This window comes from Lacerta agilis, chromosome 16, assembly GCF_009819535.1.
Source record: "Lacerta agilis isolate rLacAgi1 chromosome 16, rLacAgi1.pri, whole genome shotgun sequence".
Classification (NCBI taxonomy): Eukaryota; Metazoa; Chordata; class Lepidosauria; order Squamata; family Lacertidae; genus Lacerta; species Lacerta agilis.
In genome coordinates, this window is record NC_046327.1 from 38,516,139 (window position 1) to 38,538,574 (window position 22,436).

General features: G+C 46.0%; 1 protein-coding gene across 2 annotated transcripts; it reads right to left on the reverse strand.

Moving 5' to 3' along the window:
* Positions 1–588: 588 nt before the first annotated feature.
* On the reverse strand, positions 589–18,914 carry LOC117060472 (dynamin-1-like protein). Of its 2 annotated transcripts, XM_033172712.1 has the most exons (17): positions 18,759–18,914; positions 16,876–17,026; positions 15,776–15,822; positions 12,646–12,717; positions 12,457–12,543; positions 9,854–10,016; positions 9,455–9,575; positions 9,108–9,239; positions 8,601–8,807; positions 8,369–8,489; positions 6,314–6,469; positions 3,538–3,627; positions 3,356–3,454; positions 3,120–3,263; positions 2,509–2,618; positions 1,801–1,960; positions 589–1,491 (listed from the first exon to the last, which is right to left on the reverse strand). In XM_033172712.1, the coding sequence occupies exons 1-17, from the start codon at positions 18,858–18,860 to the stop codon at positions 1,435–1,437; spliced, it is 2,019 nt and encodes a 672-aa protein (XP_033028603.1). In that variant the 5' UTR covers positions 18,861–18,914; the 3' UTR covers positions 589–1,434. The 2 variants fall into 2 exon arrangements, 1 of the variants encoding a protein (XP_033028603.1); XR_004428002.1 differs by lacking the exon at positions 589–1,491 and having other exon boundaries at positions 1,825–1,960; positions 3,073–3,263.
* Between the last annotated feature and the right edge of the window lie 3,522 nt (positions 18,915–22,436).

Below are 22,436 nucleotides of genomic sequence, written 5' to 3' on the forward strand. Positions count from 1 at the left end.
GCATTTTATTTATTTTTTTGTTTCTTGCTGTCTCCCACCCCCTCACCTCTGGTCCACTTTGTACATAAGAAACTGTATATTTGATGCTTCATAAATTGACCAAATGTCCTTGCTGTGTGAAGGAGGATGTCTTGTGTGTTATTTTAAGATTACTGGGCATTTTGTGGGGAGGGATGGGAAACAGAGCAGTGGTCCTGCAGCAGAGTTCCTCCTTGTTCCATAAACCAGCCTTGTGTTCTCTGGAGCTGGTAGTATTTTCCCACCTGGTGCAAACCGTTTCAGAGTGTAGAGGAGATGTGCATAATTCACAAGAGCCTGGCAGGGCAGCAGGAGCACCACAGAAACAGCAGGCTTTCTCCAAAGCTGTACATTTACCATAGATACAGTATGACAGGTAGCCATAGAGTACTGACTACTGCTAGAGGGCAAGTCACCTTTTGTTTAACCTTTTTAATCCTTGTGACTTGAAATAAGCTATGTGAGTGTTGAGACATTCAGTCTTTTGACTTAATTTAGAATTCATTTTTAATCAAGCTCTATCTTCTCAGCCTCTTTGTACACCATACATACAAATAAAAGCCACCCGCACATTTGTAACAGTACACAAGTTTATTCCAGGAAACTAGCAGGCCAAGCCTGGGTCCTGCATGGCTCAGAGGTGCATGCAAACTTGGGGTTGTGTAGAAGTTGTGTCTCCCCTTTCCTGCCAACTAGGACTGGGTAGTGCCCCCAAATATGTGGCACTATTGCACACAACTCCTGGAAAAAGATAAGGCTAGATCTCCCTCTAAAGCAACTCTCTTATCATCTGCTCTGCAACAGTTGATGTCACACCTCTATAGTTTTGACCATCTTCAAAGTTACCTGTGACTATTTCTCTACCTAGCCAGCATCAATCACTTTTAGGGCAGTAATGAAGATTAAAGACATTCAGCAGCAGATCCACATACACACCACTGTCTGCTTAGTGCTCAGGCAGACACACATAAACAAATTGCTTCACTTCATATTTTTAGCAAATGCACCAACATTTGGGGATGGAAGTAAGCTCTCCTGCACGTAAGCTGCCAAGAATGAAGACTGGCCCAAACCAGCAATGACTTAAGGATACAGCTGTGGAGAGAAGGAATTCAAAATGTGGACAAAAACAGTAATTTAATACTGACTGGACTAGCAAGGCTGGAAATGCATGAATGACCAACGAGGCAGTGGGTGAGGACCAGCTTCAGTTCAGCACAGAGATGCTGGCTCCACAGTGTTACCAGCCAAATGCTTAACTAGACAGGCTCTTGCTCTGGGCCAGAACCAAAGAGGGCTCAAGACCTCTCCGCTCCAATTGGGAAACAGCACCAGAAGGCTCAGAAATGAATGCTGGCATGGCTCTGGGTGAATGGTACTCAGTGGGTTGGAGCCATCAGAAGCAGTGGGTTCCCCTCACCAGAGCTGAGTCTCACGGATTTCTGAGATAGTTTGGCTGGCTTTTTGCAATGCCTGTAAGAGAAGAAAAGACCATCTTTCAACCCAAGCAGGCTGGGCTTTCAAGGTAGTGATGCCAGAGCATGGGCACTAGTCTGACTCTGAAGCCAAGGGGACTTGCCACAGGGTTTCATTTGTGAAGAGTCAGTTCTCCTGGATATAGGCTGTTTTAAATTTTTTCAAAAGTCAGAGAAGCAGTGCAGTTCTTTCAGTATTTGGGAAACCTAAAAGTAAGAAACTGCTGCTGAGACAGAGAGAACTTTCCCCATCTCCTGTCAGTAGTTCCTCAAGTCTGTCCAAGGAGCCTTGCCCTCCTCCCCTCACCTTGAGCATATTGGCAGCCTCATTGCGTTGCTGAGCCATGTCCTCAGACTCTGTCAGCAACGTGTCGAGGAGCTGTGGCTTGTACAACTGGCCCACGAGTTCACTCTGAAGGTGGTCTTTGACATAGTTCACCAGGAAGTGCATCACTGTTTTGGGGACACTACAGGGTGGAAAGCAGAGAGATCTTTTCTTATAAAGCTTGTGAGATCTTGCAGACATCCGAGGCCTACCTTGCTAGGCCACAATTCCCTTCTTGCCCCAACCTTACCTCCCCTGCTTGGCCCTACAGGTAGATCCATCACCTCTTTAGGTGACACCGTGGACCAACAGCTGCTACTTACCCAATTATATTATTTCTTATTCAAAAAGTATTGAGCTATGAACTGGCTGCAATATTCACTTCTGTAGAAGTCGGAATATTTTAGTAATTCTGAGTAACGAAGAGGATGGGAATCTTTACTTTACCCACATACACAAAGATCATGAAGAAATCCATATCTACAGTGCACATATGAAGGACACAAGACACCTTGTGCTATCACCCAGTACTTGGCATGCTCCTTTCTCAACTCCTAAGGCATCCTCCCCCTCCCCCAAGTAGGGAACATTCACTTTGTATAAAAGAATCCCAAACCCAGATGCTCTCACAACTGGACACATCTGGCCCATATGTGCCCATGCTAAATCCTTTGCCAACTTGGAAGTCACCTGTCTTGTATGCTTTTGCGCACAATGAGGAAATAGGACTTGATAAGCCGGCGGATGACCTCGCAGTCTCGCTGTTCACGTTGGCTCAGTTTGCGTGTAGCAGGCATGGGCTAGGGAAAGTCAGGGAAGACTACTGTGAGAGGAAATTGCCAGAGGTGGTGGTGATAGCAGAGCTGGTGGAACAGTTTCTATACTCTTGGCCAAGAGCAGCGAGACAAGATATAACAGGTAATCTGTACAGGCAACTCCCAAATTATGTGGGGGTTACATTACAGGCCTCCCTGCATGTAACCGAAACTGTGTATATTGGGAACACCCTGGAGGAGAAGTGGAGGCAGCTGAGCTGCTCAACAAGCCCCACTGTCCCTCCAGTTCACAAGAGCTTGCGGGGGGCAGCGGGGCTTGCTTAGCTGACATGCAAGTAAGCAGCTGCTGTGCTACCCCACACATCAGCTGTTAGGCCAGAAGGCCCCACTGGACCCTCCCCAGAACTCAAGAGGATGTCCTCAAGCCAGTAATGTCCTCTTTTCAATGAATGTTCTTGCCTCTAGGTCACCAACCCACCTCTCCACCTCACCAACCCTGTACTTCCAGGTTCCCGCACAGCTGACCGTGTCTAGCAGGTTGACTGCATGGGACCGACTAGGGCTGGAATAGACTGAGGTCTGTGAGGACCCCTTGGGTCTGTCATCTGCACTAGGTTCTTCCACTTTTTCACTTTTCCATCGCCGGGCACCATCTGGAACAGATTCAGTCTGAGAAGGGAATAAATGTGAGAGTGGGCTGTGGGGTTATTCTTAGGGCAGGCCTCAAGGCAGTAGAAAGGGTGGTGGTGGTTGGGTCATACCTTAGAACTGCTCACTGAGGCAGAAACGAGAGCTGTGTCAATGAAGTCTGGGTGCTTGGTGTTAATGTAGGCCAGTTCAATTGCAACCAGATTGTGCACCTAGGAGAAAAGGCAATGACTGTTGGAACAAGAACCAGCTTCCACTTGAGTCCTCCATTCTCTGAAGAAACAACCATCATTACCATCTCATTTGTGATGGGCAGCCTCCTGCGAAGGACTCCCGTCACCACCTCCACAATCGCCTCATGCAACTTAGGGAAACGCAACAGCTCCTGAAAAAGGGGTGAGGAGGAATTGAGAGAAGCAATTTGGACATTTTTTAAAGACCTGCTACCTTTTGGCTCTACAATTTGTTTGTCAATAAAGCTTACAAAAACAACAATTGAAATACCATTGTACTGCTAATACACACAAAAGATACATTAAAAAAAAACAAGAACAGCACAGGATATTATAATGGAAAAATCTTTATAAAAAGCATTATGCATAAACAGTCAAACTTTGTTCGCTCCCCAGCCGTTGGAATTCAGACTATAAGCTTATGGAAAGCAGGAACGTGACTTCTTTTGTTTATTTTGCACCATCAGCTTATGCGAAGCAACATGAATCAACAACAACTTATTGCAGGAGAAGTTTCAGAAAACTGCATTACTTATTTGCATCATTGTATCCTGAAAGAATGATTTTATGGCAAAACCATCAACAATATGGGAAGAAAGACAATGTTTGTTATGAGGCCAGCTTCTCACTTATTTCAGTATTTCCAGCATGATCCAGAATCATAGAGCTGGAAGGGACCCAAGGGTCATCTAGTCCAGTGTTTTTCAACCTTTTTTGGGCAAAGGCACACTTGTTTCATGAAAAAAATCACGAGGCACACCACCATTAGAAAATGTTAAAAAATTTAACTCTGTGCCTATATTGACTATATATAAAGTAATTTTTCAATTTTTCCCACGGCACACCAGGCAACATCTCGCGGCACACTAGTGTGCCGCGGAACAGTGGTTGAAAAACACTGATCTAGTCCAACCCCCTGCAATGCAGGAATCTCAGCTAAAGCATCCATGACATACGGCCATCCAACCTCTGCTTAAAACCCACCAAGGAAGGAGAGTCCACAACCTCCCAAAGGAGACTGTTCCACTGTCAAACAGCTCTTGCTGTCAGAAAGTTCTTCCTTATGTTCAGCCGGAATCTCCTTTCTAGTAACTTGAAGCCAGCAGTTCGGGTCCTACCCTCCAGACCAGGAAAAAACAAGCTTGTTCCCTCTTCCATGTGACAGCCCTTAAGATATTTGAAGATGGCTATCATATTTCCTCTCAGTCTGTTCTTTTCCAGGATAAACATACCCACTCCTTCAACTGTTCCTCGTAAGGCTTGGTTTCCACTCTTGGTCATCTTGGTTGCCCTCCTCTGCACATGTTCCAGCTTGTCAACATCCTTCTTAAATTGTGGTGCCCAGAATTTGACACAGAATTCCAGGTGTGGTCTGACCAAGGCAGAATAGAGTGGTACTATTACTTCCCTTGATATTGACACTATACTGCCTGGAGTTGGTTAGAGCATGGTGCTGATAATGTCAAGGTTGCAGGTTTGAGCCCCATAAGGGACAACTGCATTGCCCCTAAGGGTCCCTTCCAACTCTACAGTTCTATTATTCTATGATTCTATGACACATTCTAGAATAGCATTAGCACACGGCTTGGTAGAGCGCTTATGCGCACATGCGCACGACAAAACCCGGAAAAATACTTCCAGGTTTGCCGCGTACGTATCCTGAAGGATATGTAACCAGAGGTGAATGTAAGTAGAGGTACCACTGCATTTGTCTACAATTGACCAGTAGAAATAAGGTCATCAGGGCCTTTCTAAAAGCCTACAAAGAGCAGGCCATGGAGGCCTCTCCTGGGAGGCAACTCCTGAAGGCGGCTTAGGCCTTAGGCACTACCACCCAGGCAGCAATCTACAAAAAAGCAATGATTGCCATAGCAACTGGCCTGGCTCAGTCAGCCGGGTGATAAAAGACAAAGCAGGAATCCTAAGGTGTGGAGGTAGAGGAAGGAAATTGGGGCAAGTTACTCAAAAGGGGCACCTGGGAGTGGGCTCAACCAATGATCTTTCTGAACTGAAGCTCAGCAGGGCTTCCAGAGTAAGGGAGGGTGTGGAGAAAAGAGATGCAGGCTGCAATTTTCTCTTTCTTTGCAGAATGCAGTTACAGAATGGGCTTGAGCAAAATACGGTACTTCCAATTCTAACAAGAGCCATGTAGGGCAAGGCTCTGTCTCTTCTGTTTGAAGGGCAGCAATTTAAAGCTGTAGAGCAAGATTTAGCCAACAGGGCTGCTCATGAGCTGCTCCACTATTACACAGTAGGACATCTTGACTGGTGGGGCTGCTACCTGTCTATCACCCGATATCACCAGGACACCAGGTGACCCAACTTAAAAGTTGATCCCAGTAGGGCTTTCTGCAAGTGCCAGTCAGATGACTGCTTGCCAAGCAGCAATGGGGAGTGCCCTTTATAGAGTTCTCAGTTGTTCCACAGCCACCTGCCTCACACATGAGGTGTGGGGAAGGTGGCTGTCGTTTAGGGGAAAACAGCCTATGGAAAATTAGGACCTGCTGGCTAGAAATTTCTCAGTGCTGCTTTCGAAGGCCAAAAGTATTTGGAAATGAGCACAGTTCTTTGTGAGATCATTGAGCTCTTTGGAAATGGAAAGGTTGCCTTACAGTTGGCAGGAGAGCCTTTGTTAAGCAAATGTTTTACACAGACGCCCCATGGAGTCTAATGGTGTTTGCTTTCATGTAATGCATGCACAGGCCCTGTTTTAATCTGTAGAATCACAAATGCCTGCAACACACCTCTGATGGCTCAAAAGGCCAAACAAATGGAGTTCTGAAAACCTTCTAACCACCCATGCTACTGGGAATGGCCCTGGTGTCAGGAAGGCCATACCTGCGTGTTGTAGGTGGAACAGTGCTGGATGATGCGCTGCAGCTCCTCGTGCACCAGCTCCACACAGCGAAGGCTTGGTTCCTCCAGGCGCTTGATCTGACGTTTCACAAGTAGCTCAAAGGAGACTTCAGGGACAAAGAGGGCTGGACGGGGTCCCTGCAGGGTGGAGAAACCCCATCAGTATAAACTGCTACCCAGGGTTGGGCAGGAAGATGACCAACTAAGGCATGAGAGGCTAGAAGGGGCCATGATTTGAGCCCACCAATGCCTTGTCATTTTCAGCTGAAGGGCACTTCCTGATTTCAGCTTTCTGCCTTAGAAGGGCCCTGCTAGTTGCAGTTCGTACCAGAGACAAGATATGAATAACTACTGGCATTTATATTTTCCAAAGGAATTGTAATCACTGGCTTCTTTGTCCCAGCCTGCTTTGCTGCAACCAGAAACCTTTTTTTGCACCAAGAACTTTTACTCAGAAACGACTCTCACTGCATTCAAGTCGGCTCAGCCCCAAATAAATTTGCACAGGAATCGCAGCTCAGTTCTGCAAAAACTCCCCTTCATTTCGAGACATTACAAATGGCAGACGGGACTTCTAGCCTCCACAGCAACATTGGCCTCTCTTCCTCCCTCTTCTTAAAGTACTTAACATCCAGCCTGAAGAGAGCTCTGGTCAACTTAACAGTTTACACATTGCTTCAAGATTTTTGGTTGGGACTAATAAAGCTGGTTGGGACTAATAAAGCTTCGCCCTAATGTCCCAGGGTGTGTTGTAACCATTTAAAATACAACACTGAAAACAGTTTAAAAGCTTAACAGTTACAAAAAACAACAACAACAACAAAACAAATGCAATCACAAAAGGGTGGGTTCTGAAAATATACAGCTCAGGTGTCAAATGCCAGGGCAAAGAGCTCCATCTTGAGCATTTGACAGAAGCTGTATAATGAAGATGCCAGATGCTCCTCTGTGGGGTAGGGAGTTCCACAACTTAGGGGCTGCCACAGAGAAGGCCCTATCCCAGGCCACAAACACACAGGCTGTTAACTACCAACTGTTCCACTAATCTTTTTTGGGGGGGGTTATTTTTATTGGTTTTCCAAATTATTACAAACCATTACCAATTTGATTCAATCTAATACTACTTCCAAAACCAGTTTCCTGCTCTCCTTACAAGATATGTCCAAGATAGACCCCCATTGCTGTGTTAATTCTCAATCTCTAGTTGACATCACTCCATAATTGCCAATAATATTTTCTATCAGCTGCCCCTTTACAACCCTGCAAACAGATCAAATAAAGCTTAGTATATATATTCAATAATGGCATGTGTGGTATTTTAATTAGTTCTTCTTTCCAGATTTCGGTGTGGTTTTCCAGCTTGGATCAGAAGTGTCAAATTGAGACACCTCATCATTTACCTCTGGAATATCATGAACATCTACCATAGGATACCCACTCAGCATACTTGGACAACACATTTTTGCTGGTTCAAGACTGCCCCCACCCAAAATGAAACTAGCAAGAGAGCCTGGGGGTCTCTTTGCCTTCCCCTCTACACATGAATGGGGAGTCATCCCAAATCACGGACAAGTAGCGCTTAGGGTGAAGTGTTCCTGTGTCTCACTCCTCCTTAGAAGGCTGCAGTCTGGGCCGATATCATCATCCCTCCACCTTAGAGGCTGCCAGAGGGCATGTGCGTAGCGAGGCTGAGAGAGTGGCTGCAGAGGTGAGATTTGAATTGAACTCAAGAACATAAGAACAGCCCTGGGGTAAAGGCCCATCTTTTCCAGCACCCTGTTCTCAAAGTGACCAACCAGATTCCTGTGCTGGGAGTCCCACAAGCGGGGTATGACCATGATTGCCCTCTCCCGACCCACAGTTTGTTGTTGGGCCACTATGCTATGCAAGCTCTCTTAGGCAATGTGCCTGCACAATTTATTTGGGGTGAACTGAGTTCTAGATGGCATAGGATGATGGGAGAGTAGAACAAGCTGAAAGCAGAGACCAATGGGTGAATGGCCTCAAAGGCATCCCGGCTCCACAATGGTGGCTTACGGTGGCATTTCGGATGGCTGTCAAGATATCCAGCATTGTAAGTCCAGCCAGAGGATCAATGGACTCCAGGGTGCGACCAAACGTCTCATGGAAAATGTAGCACATCCGGGCCCCTCCACACCTGACAGGGAGGGAGAGTAGGTCAGCTTCAGAGAGCACAATCCCCCTTATCGATCGATCCACCTTGTGAGGCTCCTCCCCAGTCCCAGCCCTGCCAAGAGAGATCACTCACAACTCAGATGTCTCAATGTTGCGTGCCGTGCCCTCAATTGTGTTGCAGTACTCGGTGGCAAATTTGGTGATGATCTGAAGCAAGGTGGCATTCTTGTCCTCAATGGGCTGCCCGTAGCTCTGGAGCACAGACTGGTACTGGGCTGTCAGCACATTCACCCGGGTCTTTAATTCAGGCAGGCAGTCACGAATATGGTGCATCAGCAGCCTTGAAGGCAGGAAGGAGAAGGAAATAAAGCAGCATGCTCAGTAATTGCTGACATGGATGACCAGTCCGGCCTAGACTTTCAAGGTTTCTAGTCCTCAAGGTTGTAGAAACTGACTTTCTGAAGCACCACATACATCAACAAAAGGTTCCAGTGTTCAGAGCATGGAGCCTTCTGTACTCACAACAGGTAAGCCAGACACCTGCACCGGATCCTGGCCAGCCCCTTCCTGCTCACTCAGTCCCTCCCAACATCCAGCTCCTTTATTCATCAATAACCGCTGTGCCGTGGCACCCCCTCACCTATTGAGAGTCTTAGCCAGGTGACGTGTGCCATTTCGGTTGGCAAGCGATGGGTACTTCTTCTGCAAGAAGCCCTGCTCATCTTGGAGGGACTCACTGATGCTCTTGTTGCTGTTGATATCATGTTGGCTCCTAGTAGAGGAAGCAGGGAGTTCAAAGCAACAAACTAACCTACACAAGTTGGAGTGATGTCTTGCAGCAAGCGTCTATTCCCCCAACCATGCCACCCAAGACAATAGATAATGCATCCTTCAAGAACGTCCTGCCCTACTGGAAGTGGGGTTCCGCCATTAGACACTCCGAATCTGAGCCAGATCCCATATTCCCTGTTATCCAGCACTACTGACCTGTTGACCACCCCAATGATGCCCAGCTTGACGGGAATAACCCGACCCATTAGCACATCCATGGCATCTGTCCCAGCATCCATCAGGTCCAGCTTGGTGATCACAGCCAGTGTCCTTCGCCCTGCACAGGATCAGCACAGGATGAAAGCCTGCTCCTTCCTTTATTCCCTCTGCCCCACCCTAGTCTGCACATTCCTTGCTCCATCCCCCTCCTTTACCTACACATGCATTCTCTCAGTTTCATCACTATTGGTCTGCCCCAGTTCTCTCACCCCATTCCAACACATGCAGCAACTTAGCTCCATCATCCTGTTGCTCTTCATGGGGACCAAGCACTGACCTCCTGACCACCAACACATGCTCCTATTAAATTGAGGCACACGACAACACATGCCATACCGTCAGGGTCAACATCACGTGCCAGCTTTAGTGCCTCTGATGTGGCCATGTCTGTATTGGCAGCTGTCACAGCCAGGATCAAGCAGTTTGGGTTGGAGATGTAGGACAGGATCATGTCCCGTACTTGAACCTCAATATCGTGGGGCTGATCCCCAACGGGCACCTGCAGTATACAAAGGAAAGACTAGAAATTGCTACAAGACTAAAGAAGACATCCACAAAATGTCACACTCCAGGTTCTCTTTCCAGCTTGGTATCATAATGCACCAAGCACTGGAGTGAAGTTTACACAGTTGCCTCCAATTTCCCATTCTGTTTCCACCCTGAGAGAGGAAAAGCCAGATCAAAGATTTCTTACTGGAAGAAGGGAAACCAAGCTAACAGAAGAGCCTCATATGAAGAAAGAAATCAGAGAAAGAAGGCCTGGATTCACCTACCCATGGCCCCATGAAGCTAGCCCATTACATTCACAGTTACACACAAATGATGATACAGAGGCAACATAAAACTGAATGTAGTTGGGCATGTACTCCTGACTTTAAGAAAGCCAATTTAAAAAGCCACTGAATGAGAACCCATGGTCAAATATACTCAAAGAGAAGGGAGTCCAAGATGGACGAGAGTTTCTTAAACGTGAAATATTGAAGGTCCAAATGCAAACAATTCCAACAAGAAAGATGGTCCAACATGCCAGAGAAATCTCATTTCATTTTTTGATAAGCATTACAAGCTTGGTGGATCGAGGAATGCTGTGGACTTAGTGTAAGGTTGCCATATTTCAAAAAGTAAAAGCCAGGACACCTCGAAAGAGCTTTTTTTAGACAAACCCCCAAAGTTGTTGAGCTCCCCCCCCCCAAAAAAGCAAAAAAAACCATGGTTTTTTATAGACTTGCCTAAGATCCAGGACAAAGCATGACATTTTGGAAATTCTCTCCAGACATCAATTCCACCTTAGAAATCCCAGTAATGTCCAGGAAAATCCAGACGTATGGCAGCCCTAACTTAGTGTGTCTTGATTTCAGTAAGGCTTTTGACAAAGACCCCCATTATATTCTTGCACAGAAGCTGGTGAAATGTAGACTGGATGAGATAACCATTAAGTAGTGCTCATGGTTCCTTTATCATCCTGGAAAACATGGACAAGTGCGGTGCTGCCACAGCATTCTGTCCTGGGGCCCATTTTTTAAATGACTTGGACGAAAGAATTGAGGGGATGCTAATCAAATTTGTAGATGACACCTAACTGGGAGGAGTAGCTAATGCCACAGAAGACAGAATTGGGATTTGAGATGAGCTTAACAGGTTGGAGAATTAGGCCCAAACTAACACAATGAATTTCAGAAGATACAACTGTCATGTTCTGCACCTAGACAAGAAGAACCAGCTGCACAGATATAAGATTGGGGGGCACCTAGCTTGCCAGTGGTACATGTGAAAAGGATCTAGGGGTCTTAGTAGACCATACATGAGTCAACAGAGTGATGCAGTAGCAAGAAAAGTGAATGCTATTCTGGGCTGCATCAACAGAAGTATAGTGTCCAGCTCAAGGGAAGTCATATTCTTGCTCTATTCTGCCTTGGTCAGACCACACCTGGAGTCCTATATCCAGTTCTGGACACTGCAATTTAAGGATATTGACAAGCAGGAACTAGTGTGGAGGAGGGCAACCAAGATGATCAAGGGCCTGGAAACCAAGCCTTATGAAGAAATATTCCGACTAAACATCAGGAAGAACTTTCTGACAGAGCTGTTCAACAGTGGTTTCTATGAAGTAAGTGTGTGCACCCACTGTAGCCTTCCTTTTCACCTGTTTCCTTGCACTGGTCCTCTGCTTCCCCCTTCTCTCCTGCTCATGATCCCCTCTCACTTGTAAATAAACCTCCTGCATTTCAACTGAGTTAACTTTCAAGTGCAGCAGGTATTTCTTTCCCAGACGTGGAGCATTCACAGCTCACTTTGCCAATGGCTGGAACTGGCTGCTCCCCTTTCCCCAACCACCTTAATTTTCTGTGTTTTGCACAGAAGTGGCAGCTTGTACAGAGAGCAGAAAGCCCCTCTGCAGGCTGCCACTACTGCTCAAAACACAGAAAACTAAGGTGGTAGGGGAAGTCAGCATCACTTCTTTTTCCCTTCCTGACCTGTTTATTGTTTTGAACTGTATACCATATACAACAGCAATGCAGTTTCTGCAGTAGTCTTTGCTATAAGAAATAGGGATGACTCTTCCGTGTGTGTGTGTGTGTGTGTGTGTACACAATTCTCAAGATAAAATTGTCTAATTCGTATCAGATGTAAAAATGCCCCAGGCCTGCCCTCACTCTTCTCCCCTCCCATTCGCAGCTGTTTGTCAGTCAACTGGGACCAAGTGGCTGGGCAGAGGGGTTGCAAGGGAAGGGAGTGGCTGGTGTAAAGGAGAAGCACCCCATCAAAATTTCTCCCTGCAGATGCGACCGCCTCATCAAGTCTGCACACTTGATTCTAAGGCTAGAAACGCCATACTTGTTGCCAATTGCAATTTCCACCGTTAGCGTCACATAGGAAGAGACCAGCATCTCCTCGCTTTCTCTGAAAGCCAATTGCCCACTTTCTCCAATGCCTCTCACCTTGGTGATTCCTGGAAGGTCAACTAGTGTCAAGTTGAGTACATGTGGGGAGTAGATCTTCAAGTACAGGGGCTCTGGGCTGATTCCCTGCATGCATTAAAAAAAGAAAATCAGTTAAAGAAAGATCATATGGGAGCTCAAAGAACAGGATTCTCACCAGAGTGGGGAGGAGCTCTGAAATGCCAGTACCTTATTGGTCCCAGTGGTCCGCTCTGTCTCGATTTCAATCTCCTGCCGAATCTCGCTGAAGTCAGTGAAAGTCTGGGGGAAAAGACAGGGAACAAGAGAGCTAGCTGTTGCCAGTCTCAAACCCAGAGGGATTGCATTTCCGTTTAGAAGTCAAGAGGGTTGCAGGAAAGGATGCAGCTAAAGTTCTTTGATTCATCCTCTCCCACCCTCTCACCTGCTCCTGGGCAGAATCAGAGCCCTGCTCACTACAGTAGGGAGAACATATGGGGGAGTGGGGAGTGTAGAGAACAGGGCAGAAGAGGACATAGTTCAACTGCATCATCACCCAAAGTTTCTTTTTAAAGAAAAATTGATTTCAAAATACTTCCCAGCTGCAGTACGAAACCTGAAGGCAGCATGCCTTCCCTCAAGAAGTTTGGTTGGCTCCCTTTTAGTCTGTAGGTGAATGATCAAGAGGCTTCTAGGTTAGTGGTTCCCAAGTGGTGGTCTGCGGACCCCAGGGGGACCATGGCACCATTACTGTGTTTTTGTATTTTGCTGGAAGCTGCCCAGAGTGCTTGGGGCAACCCAGTCAGATGGGCAAGGTACTATTGTTGTTGTTAATATTTGTCACATAACAAAAACTACCACAGAGGTATCGAAATTTTCAAAAGTAAGGGGTCCACAGCTTGACTTTTGAAAAATTTGATCCACTGTACTTAGCACTGTTCTAGATGGTTTTAACTTTGCACTCAACCACTTTAATTGGTTGATCAATGCTCTGTTAACTCTTCTTGAAATATTTCTGCAATTTTAATGTATGCTTTCCATCCACATTGTAAGCTGCCTTAGGTGGAATATAAATATTCTACAAAATAAATCAAACAAACACTCATCTCTAGTTTGCTACCCAACAACCTCAATTAAGAGGAAAACCCTGTCCTCCTTCTAAACTTCTCTGAGAAAAAAAGAACCTGCTTCCCAGAGTAGTAGGGATGCGGAGGTCAAGAATGAAAGGAAGGATATAGGAAAAAAGGAAGGGGATTATCTAGAAAGCCAGATAGAAACTTGGCTTCTATCATGTGCAATTATTCAGAAGCTTGAGAAAACCAATAGGCCTATTTCCAGGTAACCATGGTTAGGATTGGTGTGTCAAGTGATGGCATTCTAGAAAAGAAGTGAATTTTTAAAAAGGAAGAAAACACAGCAGTTTCTATACTGAACAGGGTTACCAAAATACATTGGAACCTCAGTTTTCTAATGTAATCCATTCTGGAAGACTGTTCAGCTTCCGAAACATTTGAAAACTCAGCATCAATGGGATAGCTGCAAAGTCAAGGGGGAGGGGGACTCCCTGGAAGCCATTTGACTTTTGCAAATCATTCAGGTTCCAAATTGTTCAGCTTCCGAAGCATTCGACAACCAAGGTTCCACTGTAATTAATAATGTAATATAGCAGAATTCTTCATAAGGCATAAGAGCACTGCTGTTTGGCTTAAGGCACAGGAAACACCACGTGCTCTTTGGCACAACACTTGGAATGCAAGGGATATTTTAGAAGTTTATACTGTTCATGATCATGGATATGTTTAAAATGAAATTAGGGGAAATTACTGGCTGGAAAATAGATAAAAAAGTGAAATATTTAGGACATAGCTGTCAACTTTTCCCTTTTCTTAAGGGAAATTCCCTTATTCTGAATAGGATTCCTCGCAAGAAAAGGGAAAAGTTGACAGCTATGATTTAGGAGTGTGAGTATCAACAAACCATCATGACATCTATAAGAATGAAACCTTGGAAAAAATTAAAAAAAGATTTAGATATATGGGGCAGAATAATTATCATCTTACTATCATGTGTTTGACTGTAACATACTATGCATTGATGAGTAAAACAGAAAAGCAAATAAATATAAAAAACAGAAAGGAAGTGAGAATGGAGAGGAAGAAGAAAAAGAAGAAATTGGGCTCTTTGCTCAATACTTCACTGAGCAGAAAATCACAACTTTCGGAAAATGGCCCTTCTTACGATCATTTCTAGAATTCTTTATTGTGGTTTATTATTTACAAAACACATACTCTGGAAGAGAAAGCATAGCAAAAAAAACAGTGAGGTTTTTTTTTAAAAAAAAATAGGATGCAATATGTAGAAGAGTCATTCAAGAACTTCATGCAACAAGGGAAGCCAATACAAATAAACAACATTTTAAACTAGGTCAGAAATTAAAAGATCCTGCCATTCCTTACTGCTTCAAACTAAAACAAAAAATACATATCTGTTGGGTGTGTGTGTGTGTGTGTGTGTGTGTTAAATTCTCCCATCCATAAGAGAGGTTGACTAGCTGCAAGCTGTCTCTAGCTTAACAGCCTCCAGTCCTTTCCCTTTTGAGGCACTCTGAGGTCCTGAACTCTTTGGACAAAAAAAACAGAGAAGGAAACACTGGCTGAGTAAAGTTGACAGGCTGGTAGGCAAAGTAGGGAATAGCTGCCTCTTTCCCTCAACAGGGACATTACAGCTCCATTAAAAACATGAATGAGGAACCTATGTCCCTCCAGGTGTTTCTGGACTCCACCACCCATCAGTCCCAGTCCACATGGCCAATGGTCAGGGATGGCGGGAGTTGCACTCCAATAAAGATCTACCTGGAGTGCCAGGAACTCCCCATCTCTGGTTTAAAATAAGGAGGAAACAGGCAGCAAACAAGGTGGTGGAGCAAGGCAAGTCTGTCTGAAGGGCTGCAACACCCTCTCTTCCTTCCCCATCCTATGTTTCATTCCAGATGGAAGTTAATTTTCCTTGTGGCATGCTGCAAGAGGAACTGCTCTTCCTCCTTGAGAGTTGTCCCAATTGCTGCATCTTGTCTGCACTTCATGGAATGGAGTCTTGTGTCATTCACTTGCAGAGCATGAGAGAAGAGGACCTGCCATTAGAAAGCACCTGTGTCTTTTTCACAGCGATTGCCCCCATGCCTCAAACCCTGTTCCCCTGTGATTTGGGGGAGGGGAGAAACAACTGAGATAGCCCCTGGGAGGAGAGTCCTCTGTTAGCCTGAAGCGTTTGCACTTTTGTCACGAGGCAGATGTCTGTCCTGCCTAGGGGACTGGACCTGCTCTGACCACCGCTGCAGCCCTTTACCCCACTCATGCTGTACCTTGTGTTTGCAGTGCAGGAAGGTGGCCCACTCATCAGCCTGGACACCTGCAAACAAAGAAAACCAGAAAAAAATATGTCAAGGAACCTCTTTGGTATCCATCCCTCTTATGGAAGGATGCCAACTGAAATAAAATATGGGGGGCATATAAGCCCCACCCCGCATAATCAATCACAAGACAGAGAAAACACACACCATTTGAATGGCAATGCCTATTAACGAGGGGGGGCTCAAATATTTTCTTGGGGAGGTGCGAAGGGACCTCAGCCCCTAGGAATTGGCTCCTATGCTCATGAGATGGAATAATACTACACTGCAAAGATGCTTCCCAACAGCCAAAGGCAGGCTACTCCACCCACCATGCTAGTTTTTGTGAAACAGACAAGCCATTGACTTCTAGAAGAAACAAATCCAAACCAACCCTAGTTCTCCCAATTCCCATTCCAATGATCAATCTTGCAAATGGTTGTCTCAAACATAGGGCACTCATCCCCAGTTCCTCTTGCAGCCATCTTCTCTCTCACTCAGTACATTCTGGCCTAAAACTCTCCACTTAGAAGGCCTTACCCCTAACTCCCAGGTGTGTACTTGATGGTTGTGGCTACTCAGGGAGGGGATAGCAACCTGCTCTTTCTCAGTTATGTGCTTTGTTTAATTTCCACTAATTTTTTGCCATGGTCAACTCCTAATAGTCACAACAGAGTTGAGCTATGGCTCAAATTAAGCCTTTGTTTGGGTCTCTGTCAAGGGCACCCCCAATCAACACATCTTAGGCATCCTGCCTTTAGCAAAAACCAGCATCTCCAGCAGCTATCCCCAGAAAACAGTCTATAAAGTGTAAGCAGTGACAAGCAATGCAGCATAGCCAGGAGCTGACCTCATCAACCCTTTAATGAAATCCCTAAGTTTCAATAGTTTTCAAGGAAAAAGAACTAGTTGTCCTCTAGACTGAAGGAAAATAACAGTTTGGTGGAAAATAACAGTTTGGATAACTTTCAGTAGGACTGGACCTACTAGCCACATGCATGATCCAACACTCCCCTCTCAGAACCAAAGCCAAGCCCCAGGATGAGGACCCAAATCCCCAGCTCTTGTCTCACCGCTTTCTCCACTGGCTGTCCGCCTTCTCTCCTCTAGTGTTGGGACATGCACCAGTTGCAGGATGAGAGGCCGGCGTGTGACAATGCCAGAGCCACGAGGCAAGAAGTCCCGGCCTACAATGCTCTCCAGCACAGAGCTCTTCCCACTGCTCTGTGGAGACAGGCAGTGTTAGAAGTAGAGGAGGCAAAGCAGCAATAAGATGCAATGTCGTCCTAAGAAGAAAGCAGTTTCACTCTAGGGAGTTCTAGCCTGTGTACTGGTTCAGAGAAAGAAGACTGTACTGCATAACATAAAGCATCCCTGGTGTTCTTGAAAGCTACCACATAGATCACCTCAAGGTACCTTATCCATCTTATATGAATAGAACAGGTGGAGGGGACACAGTTCCAATCAACATTTTCTTCAGTTCTTGCTCTTGTACCAAATGGCAGCTTGAACTACAGACATTAGCAGGTAAGAATGTTTGTTTCCATCCCTTGAAAACACCAGCCTACTAGTTTAAACAACTTATTCTGTAAAAGGAACATGAACAGGTCAGACCACTTTTTAAGGTTAGATGGCAACCTTAATTAACACTTATCTTGGGACCCCTGAAAACCCCTGGACGCTCGGGTTGCGAACATGATCCGTGCGGGAGGCACGTTTGCAACCCACAGCATTTGCAACCCACAGCGCTGCTTCTGCGCACGCGTGTGTCGCGATTTGGTCCTCTGCGCATGCACAAAGTGTGATTTAGCGCTTCTGCGCATGCGTCGAAACCCGGAAGTAACCCGTTCCGGTACTTCCGGGTTCGGTGCTAGCGCAACCCGAAAAAACGTAACCTGCAGCGTTCGCAACATGAGGCATGACTGTACTTTTCTGTATCTATCCATCCCTCTCTCGCAGGATAGGCAAGGCAAGCCTTACCATTAGAAACAGTGAGTTGGCAGTTTGGGAAGCATTAATAAATGATCAGTTAGTTATTCTTATCATTTTGTTACTGAGAGTTGAAGGGGTGGAATTTGCCAAATAGATTTCTCCGCCTTGGGCTGGCCATGGCGGAGCCACCTGTTTTAAGAAAGCCCCACAAGTGAGTTAAACGTGGAATGGTATCATTAGCAGATCCTTCCATTTTCATCAGACAGGCACTAATACCTCTACAAAAATTCCTAGGGATTAATTTCCTGTCAGTAGAACTGGGGGCTTCCACACTACACTGGGAGAGCCACTGTACCAAGAATGAAACGGCCCTGCCAAAAATCCATATAATGTAGTAGCTTGATTTCCAACACAGTCAACTGTGTTTCTAGCAAGTCCACTAGCTTGTCACACATGCAATACCCATCCATCCCCCCCAGGGTTTGTCCAGTTCACCTGGTACTCAAAGATAGAATGCCTCAGAGCCTGGAAGTTCAGCTTGACTATCATGACAATGAGCAATCACCATAGCCTTGTAACAGTGCTAATTATGCATTCCATGAAGCAATGCTTTCTTTTAACTGTTCCTACAGCCGATTGATTTCACTGGGGAAACCCAGCCAGGTGGGCGGGGTATAAATCAATTATTAATTATTATTATCTCTCTATACTTTTCATGTATAATTGCATAACCCTTTTCGCTGCCCCACCCATTAGTGGCCTTGTTTGCGGCAGGTATTTCCGAGCAGCAGCCACAGCGGGGTCAGGAGGCGGCTGAGCTGCGCGGGTCAAAGGCGAGCGGGGAGAAGAAGAAGAAGAGGAAGAGTTTGGATTTGACATCCCGCTTTTCACTACCCGAAGGAGTCTCAAAGCGGCTCACATTCTCCTTTCCCTTCCTCCCCCACAACAAACACTCTGTGAGGTGAGTGGGGCTGAGAGACTTCAGAGAAGTGTGAAGAAGAGGCAGCAGCAGGCGGATTCTCACCTGGGAACCAACCACCACGATCTGGGGCAGCTGGATGACTTCGGCTCCCACCGTGTTGAAGATCTCTTGCAGTTTGTTGATGACGGGGATGAGCGTCTCCATGGCGACGCAGGCGCAGAGGGAAAGGTGCTCCTCCCTACGGAGCAAAGAAAACGGGGACCCGGCAGAATGTGAGGAGCCGGCGGCGGAACTCCCCGCCACCCGCTCCCGACCCGGGTCAGCTCCGCTCTCGGCGCTCTCTCCTTCCCTGCCCCGAAGCAGCGGCGTCCCGGGCGCCTCGCTCGCTCGCTCGCCCCGCGGGGAGTCACTAGTCTGCACCTGGCGGCGGCGGCGGCGGCGGCGGCAGCCCCATTCCCTCTTCCACCAGGAAGCGCTGCCCACGCTTCGCCCGCCCCGACCTTTGCCTCTATTGGCCGGCATTTTTAGCACCGCTTATCTCTACAGGCTATCTACGTGTCTATCAAAGGAAAGGTCAGCTCCATTGGCGACGAGATTGACGGCGGGGCGGGACTGCAGCTTCATTGGCCGGCTTGAGCACCAATCCACTGAAAAGGTTTTTCAAAAACCCGACCATAGAGAAAGCTTCAGCGGGGCAGACGAGCCTCAAGCGACCGAAGGAGAAGGACCTTCTCGAAAGCGGGTCCTCCTCGGTTCCGCCCGCGCGCCTGCCCGCGCTGACGCGCAAAGCATCGCCGGGAGACCCGCCAAGCTGCTTCTGTGGCGCTGCGGGCGGTCCCGGGGCGATTTCCCTCCGCCAGAGCAGCGAGGGGCGAGCGAGCGAGCGAGCGAGGGTTTCCTCCTGGCCAAGCAGCACAACAAGGAAGGAAGCTGCTTGGCTGTTGGGTTCCGAGCCCGCCCGCTGCAGAAGAAGGCGAGGCGTGTCACCAACTCCCCTCTCTTCCCCCAGAAGCTCAAGGGAAGCTGCCTGTGCTGGACAAATGGCATGATCCGCCAAACAGTTCCGAAAGATCTCAAGAACGTGTAGCTTGTTATGAATCTTACAACATTCAGCTTCATTAGATGGTCCCGAGTTGTAATTATGTGGGGGGGGGGGAATCCTTTCTCTACCAACCACACATTATTTTATACAGCTCTCACGCCTGCTACCATCTGTTCGCACCTCATTTCTGAACTGAAAAGTCCCAACATGTTTTAAGCCTGCATTATAGATGTGTTTCAGCCCCTTGATCCTTTTCGTTTCCCTTTCCGCACTTTTAAAAAGCCGGTGTTCCATCGACTGCTTCCCAGTCCTGATCCACTTGTCCCTTTAGGTCTGTGTCTGCTAACATTAGGGAGAGTTCTTTAAGGTGGTCTACCGCTGGTTTTTAACCCCAGTCCAGCTAGTTCATATTGTAAGATCTGGTTCCCTCATACTGGCAGGGCTGTAATTTTCAAGGAACATACATGTGAGGATGTAACTATGGACATAGGTTCTGGAAGCGGGTTGTCATGGAGACTGGTATTATTGTTGTTGGCAAACAAGTCAACTTAAGTTATCAATTTTTGATGGATCCCTATGCTGAACTTCTCAACAATTAATTCTATATATGTTGGTTGCTGCTCATCTAGTGATCTCTCAAGGGTGGAAGGAATCATCTTGTTATTCTATGGATTCTATGGTTTTAAACAGTTATTCAGCCATTTCTGAAAAATGCATGCTGCTTGGGATGATGGCGACCCCTCCGACTTGCTTCTGCTTGGGAGCAGTTACTGATTTATTTGACAAAACAATCATTTTTGGCACATTCCCACTAAATTTGAGTTTATTTGACAACTTTCCAGATTATTTGATATGTTTGGTATCAAAATGAATTTTGTATTCCATTTTGGAATATATTTTACATCACTCAAACTTTTTATGCTTTGTATGATTGTAATTTTATTCTTCCTGCACATGTGACTGCTTTGATTATTATTACTGTTAGCTTGCTGAATAAAAAGAAAAGAAAACAGCAGCTGAGTACTCTGCTATAGTTTTCTGGTACTCCCTTTCATTACCTTCTAAAATGTATTGGTAGAGGGTGGATGAAACCCTTATTATTCCTGCAGTAATGTCACCTCCTATAACCACTACTTGGCATGTCAGGAAACTTTATCTGAAAGTCTGAAGACTTGTTAATCCAGAAGAGGTACCTGAGGAATTATGGGGTGTGTTTTCCCCACTAATCATTTGGGAAGAGAAAAGTATGCACATTAGAGCTGTGGGAGTAAATGGGAAAACCAGGATTAAGTATGACCTTTGTAAATGGAATTATTGAGTGGTAATCAGTTGCACAGGGTGATGTATACCTTGGGGCTTGACCCTGATGTAAGCAGAGGCTATGATGTGGAAACAGGGAATCTGGAAGGTGTTTTTTTTTTTTTTTAATTATACCTGAGACTCCCAAGGAGGAAAACGTAATTGCCAAGCAGATAAGTGAGGCATTCAGAGAGTGCTTGGAGGCACAAAGAAGTGACCCTTCAAAGGCAAGGAAGGTATTTACTGTGGATTTCCTTGTTTTTGCATTTGACAATTTTGGTTTCAAAACTATGAAGCCTCACGCATGTCAGGCACTCCAGTGCTCATACACTTACAAAACAATTCCTCTACCTTTCATTCATTCATTTGTTCATCCCCCATGTTTTCCCTGACAGGGACTCAAGTAATGATGTTAAATTCTAGAGAATAATCTTGATTAATGAGAATATAATAGAATTTTCATATAAAATAGAACTCACCATTCTAAGGTGATGGCACCAGTAATTGTCATGTTAAGGTTTGGTATAAGGAAACTCAGTAGTTAAATCATATTTTATTCTTCCATTAGAACATGTACATGTTATAGGACAAGTCAAAAAAATACCATTGGCATGTTAAGGTCTCATACAAGTAAATTCAGTACAGTGGTATCTCTGGTTGTGAACAGGATCCGTTCCAGAGGCCCATTCACAACATAAACAGAGTGCAACCTGAAGTTCTGCGTCTGCACATGTGTGCGGCGCGATTCAGTACTTCTGCACATACGCAAAGCGAGATTTTGCACTTCTGCACATGCGCGTATGCCAAAACCCGGAAGTAACCCATTCCGGTACTTCCGGGTTTGGCACATTTGTAACCCGTAGCGAACGCAACCCGAGGTATGACTGTAATGGGCTATTTTGTGCTTCTAATAGCTCTAACATTTAATAACTGTTTTGGTGACTAAAACACAGCTTGAGAAACAAAACTATATGCATACATATAAAAAAGAAGCCATTAACATTAAATATATTACTGGATGCGGGTGGCGCTGTTGGACGCGGGTAGCGCTGTGGGTTAAACCACAGAGCCTAGGGCTTGCTGATCAGAAGGTCGGCGGTTCGAATCCCCGCAACGGGGTGAGCTCCCATTGCTCGGTCCCAGCTCCTGCCCACCTAGCAGTTCAAAAGCACATCAAAGTGCAAGTAGATAAATAGGTACCGATCTGGCAGGAAGGTAAACGACCCGGAAGCTGTACGCCGGCTCCCTTGGCCAATAAAGTGAGATGAGCGCCGCAACCCCAGAGGCATCCACGACTGGACCTAATGGTCAGGGGTCCCTTTACCTTTACCATTGAATGGCAATGCAAAAACCAGTTAGTGGCACTAAATAAAGATATAGAAATGTCAACTGTTTAAATCAAGGCCACCTCACATGCTGTTACACATAATTGTATAGGC

What these genes read in the sequence shown, in the direction of transcription:
- LOC117060472 (XM_033172712.1), bottom strand. Translation starts at nt 18,860, where the DNA reads ATGGAGACGCTCATCCCCGTCATCAACAAACTGCAAGAGATCTTCAAC. An exon ending in ACGTGATGTTGACCCTGACG is followed by an intron (nt 9,576 to 9,853) that starts GTATGGCATGTG and finishes GATCCTGTGCAG; the next exon opens with GGCGAAGGACACTGGCTGTG. An exon ending in AGGCTGCCAATATGCTCAAG is followed by an intron (nt 1,492 to 1,800) that starts GTGAGGGGAGGA and finishes CTTCTCTTACAG; the next exon opens with GCATTGCAAAAAGCCAGCCA.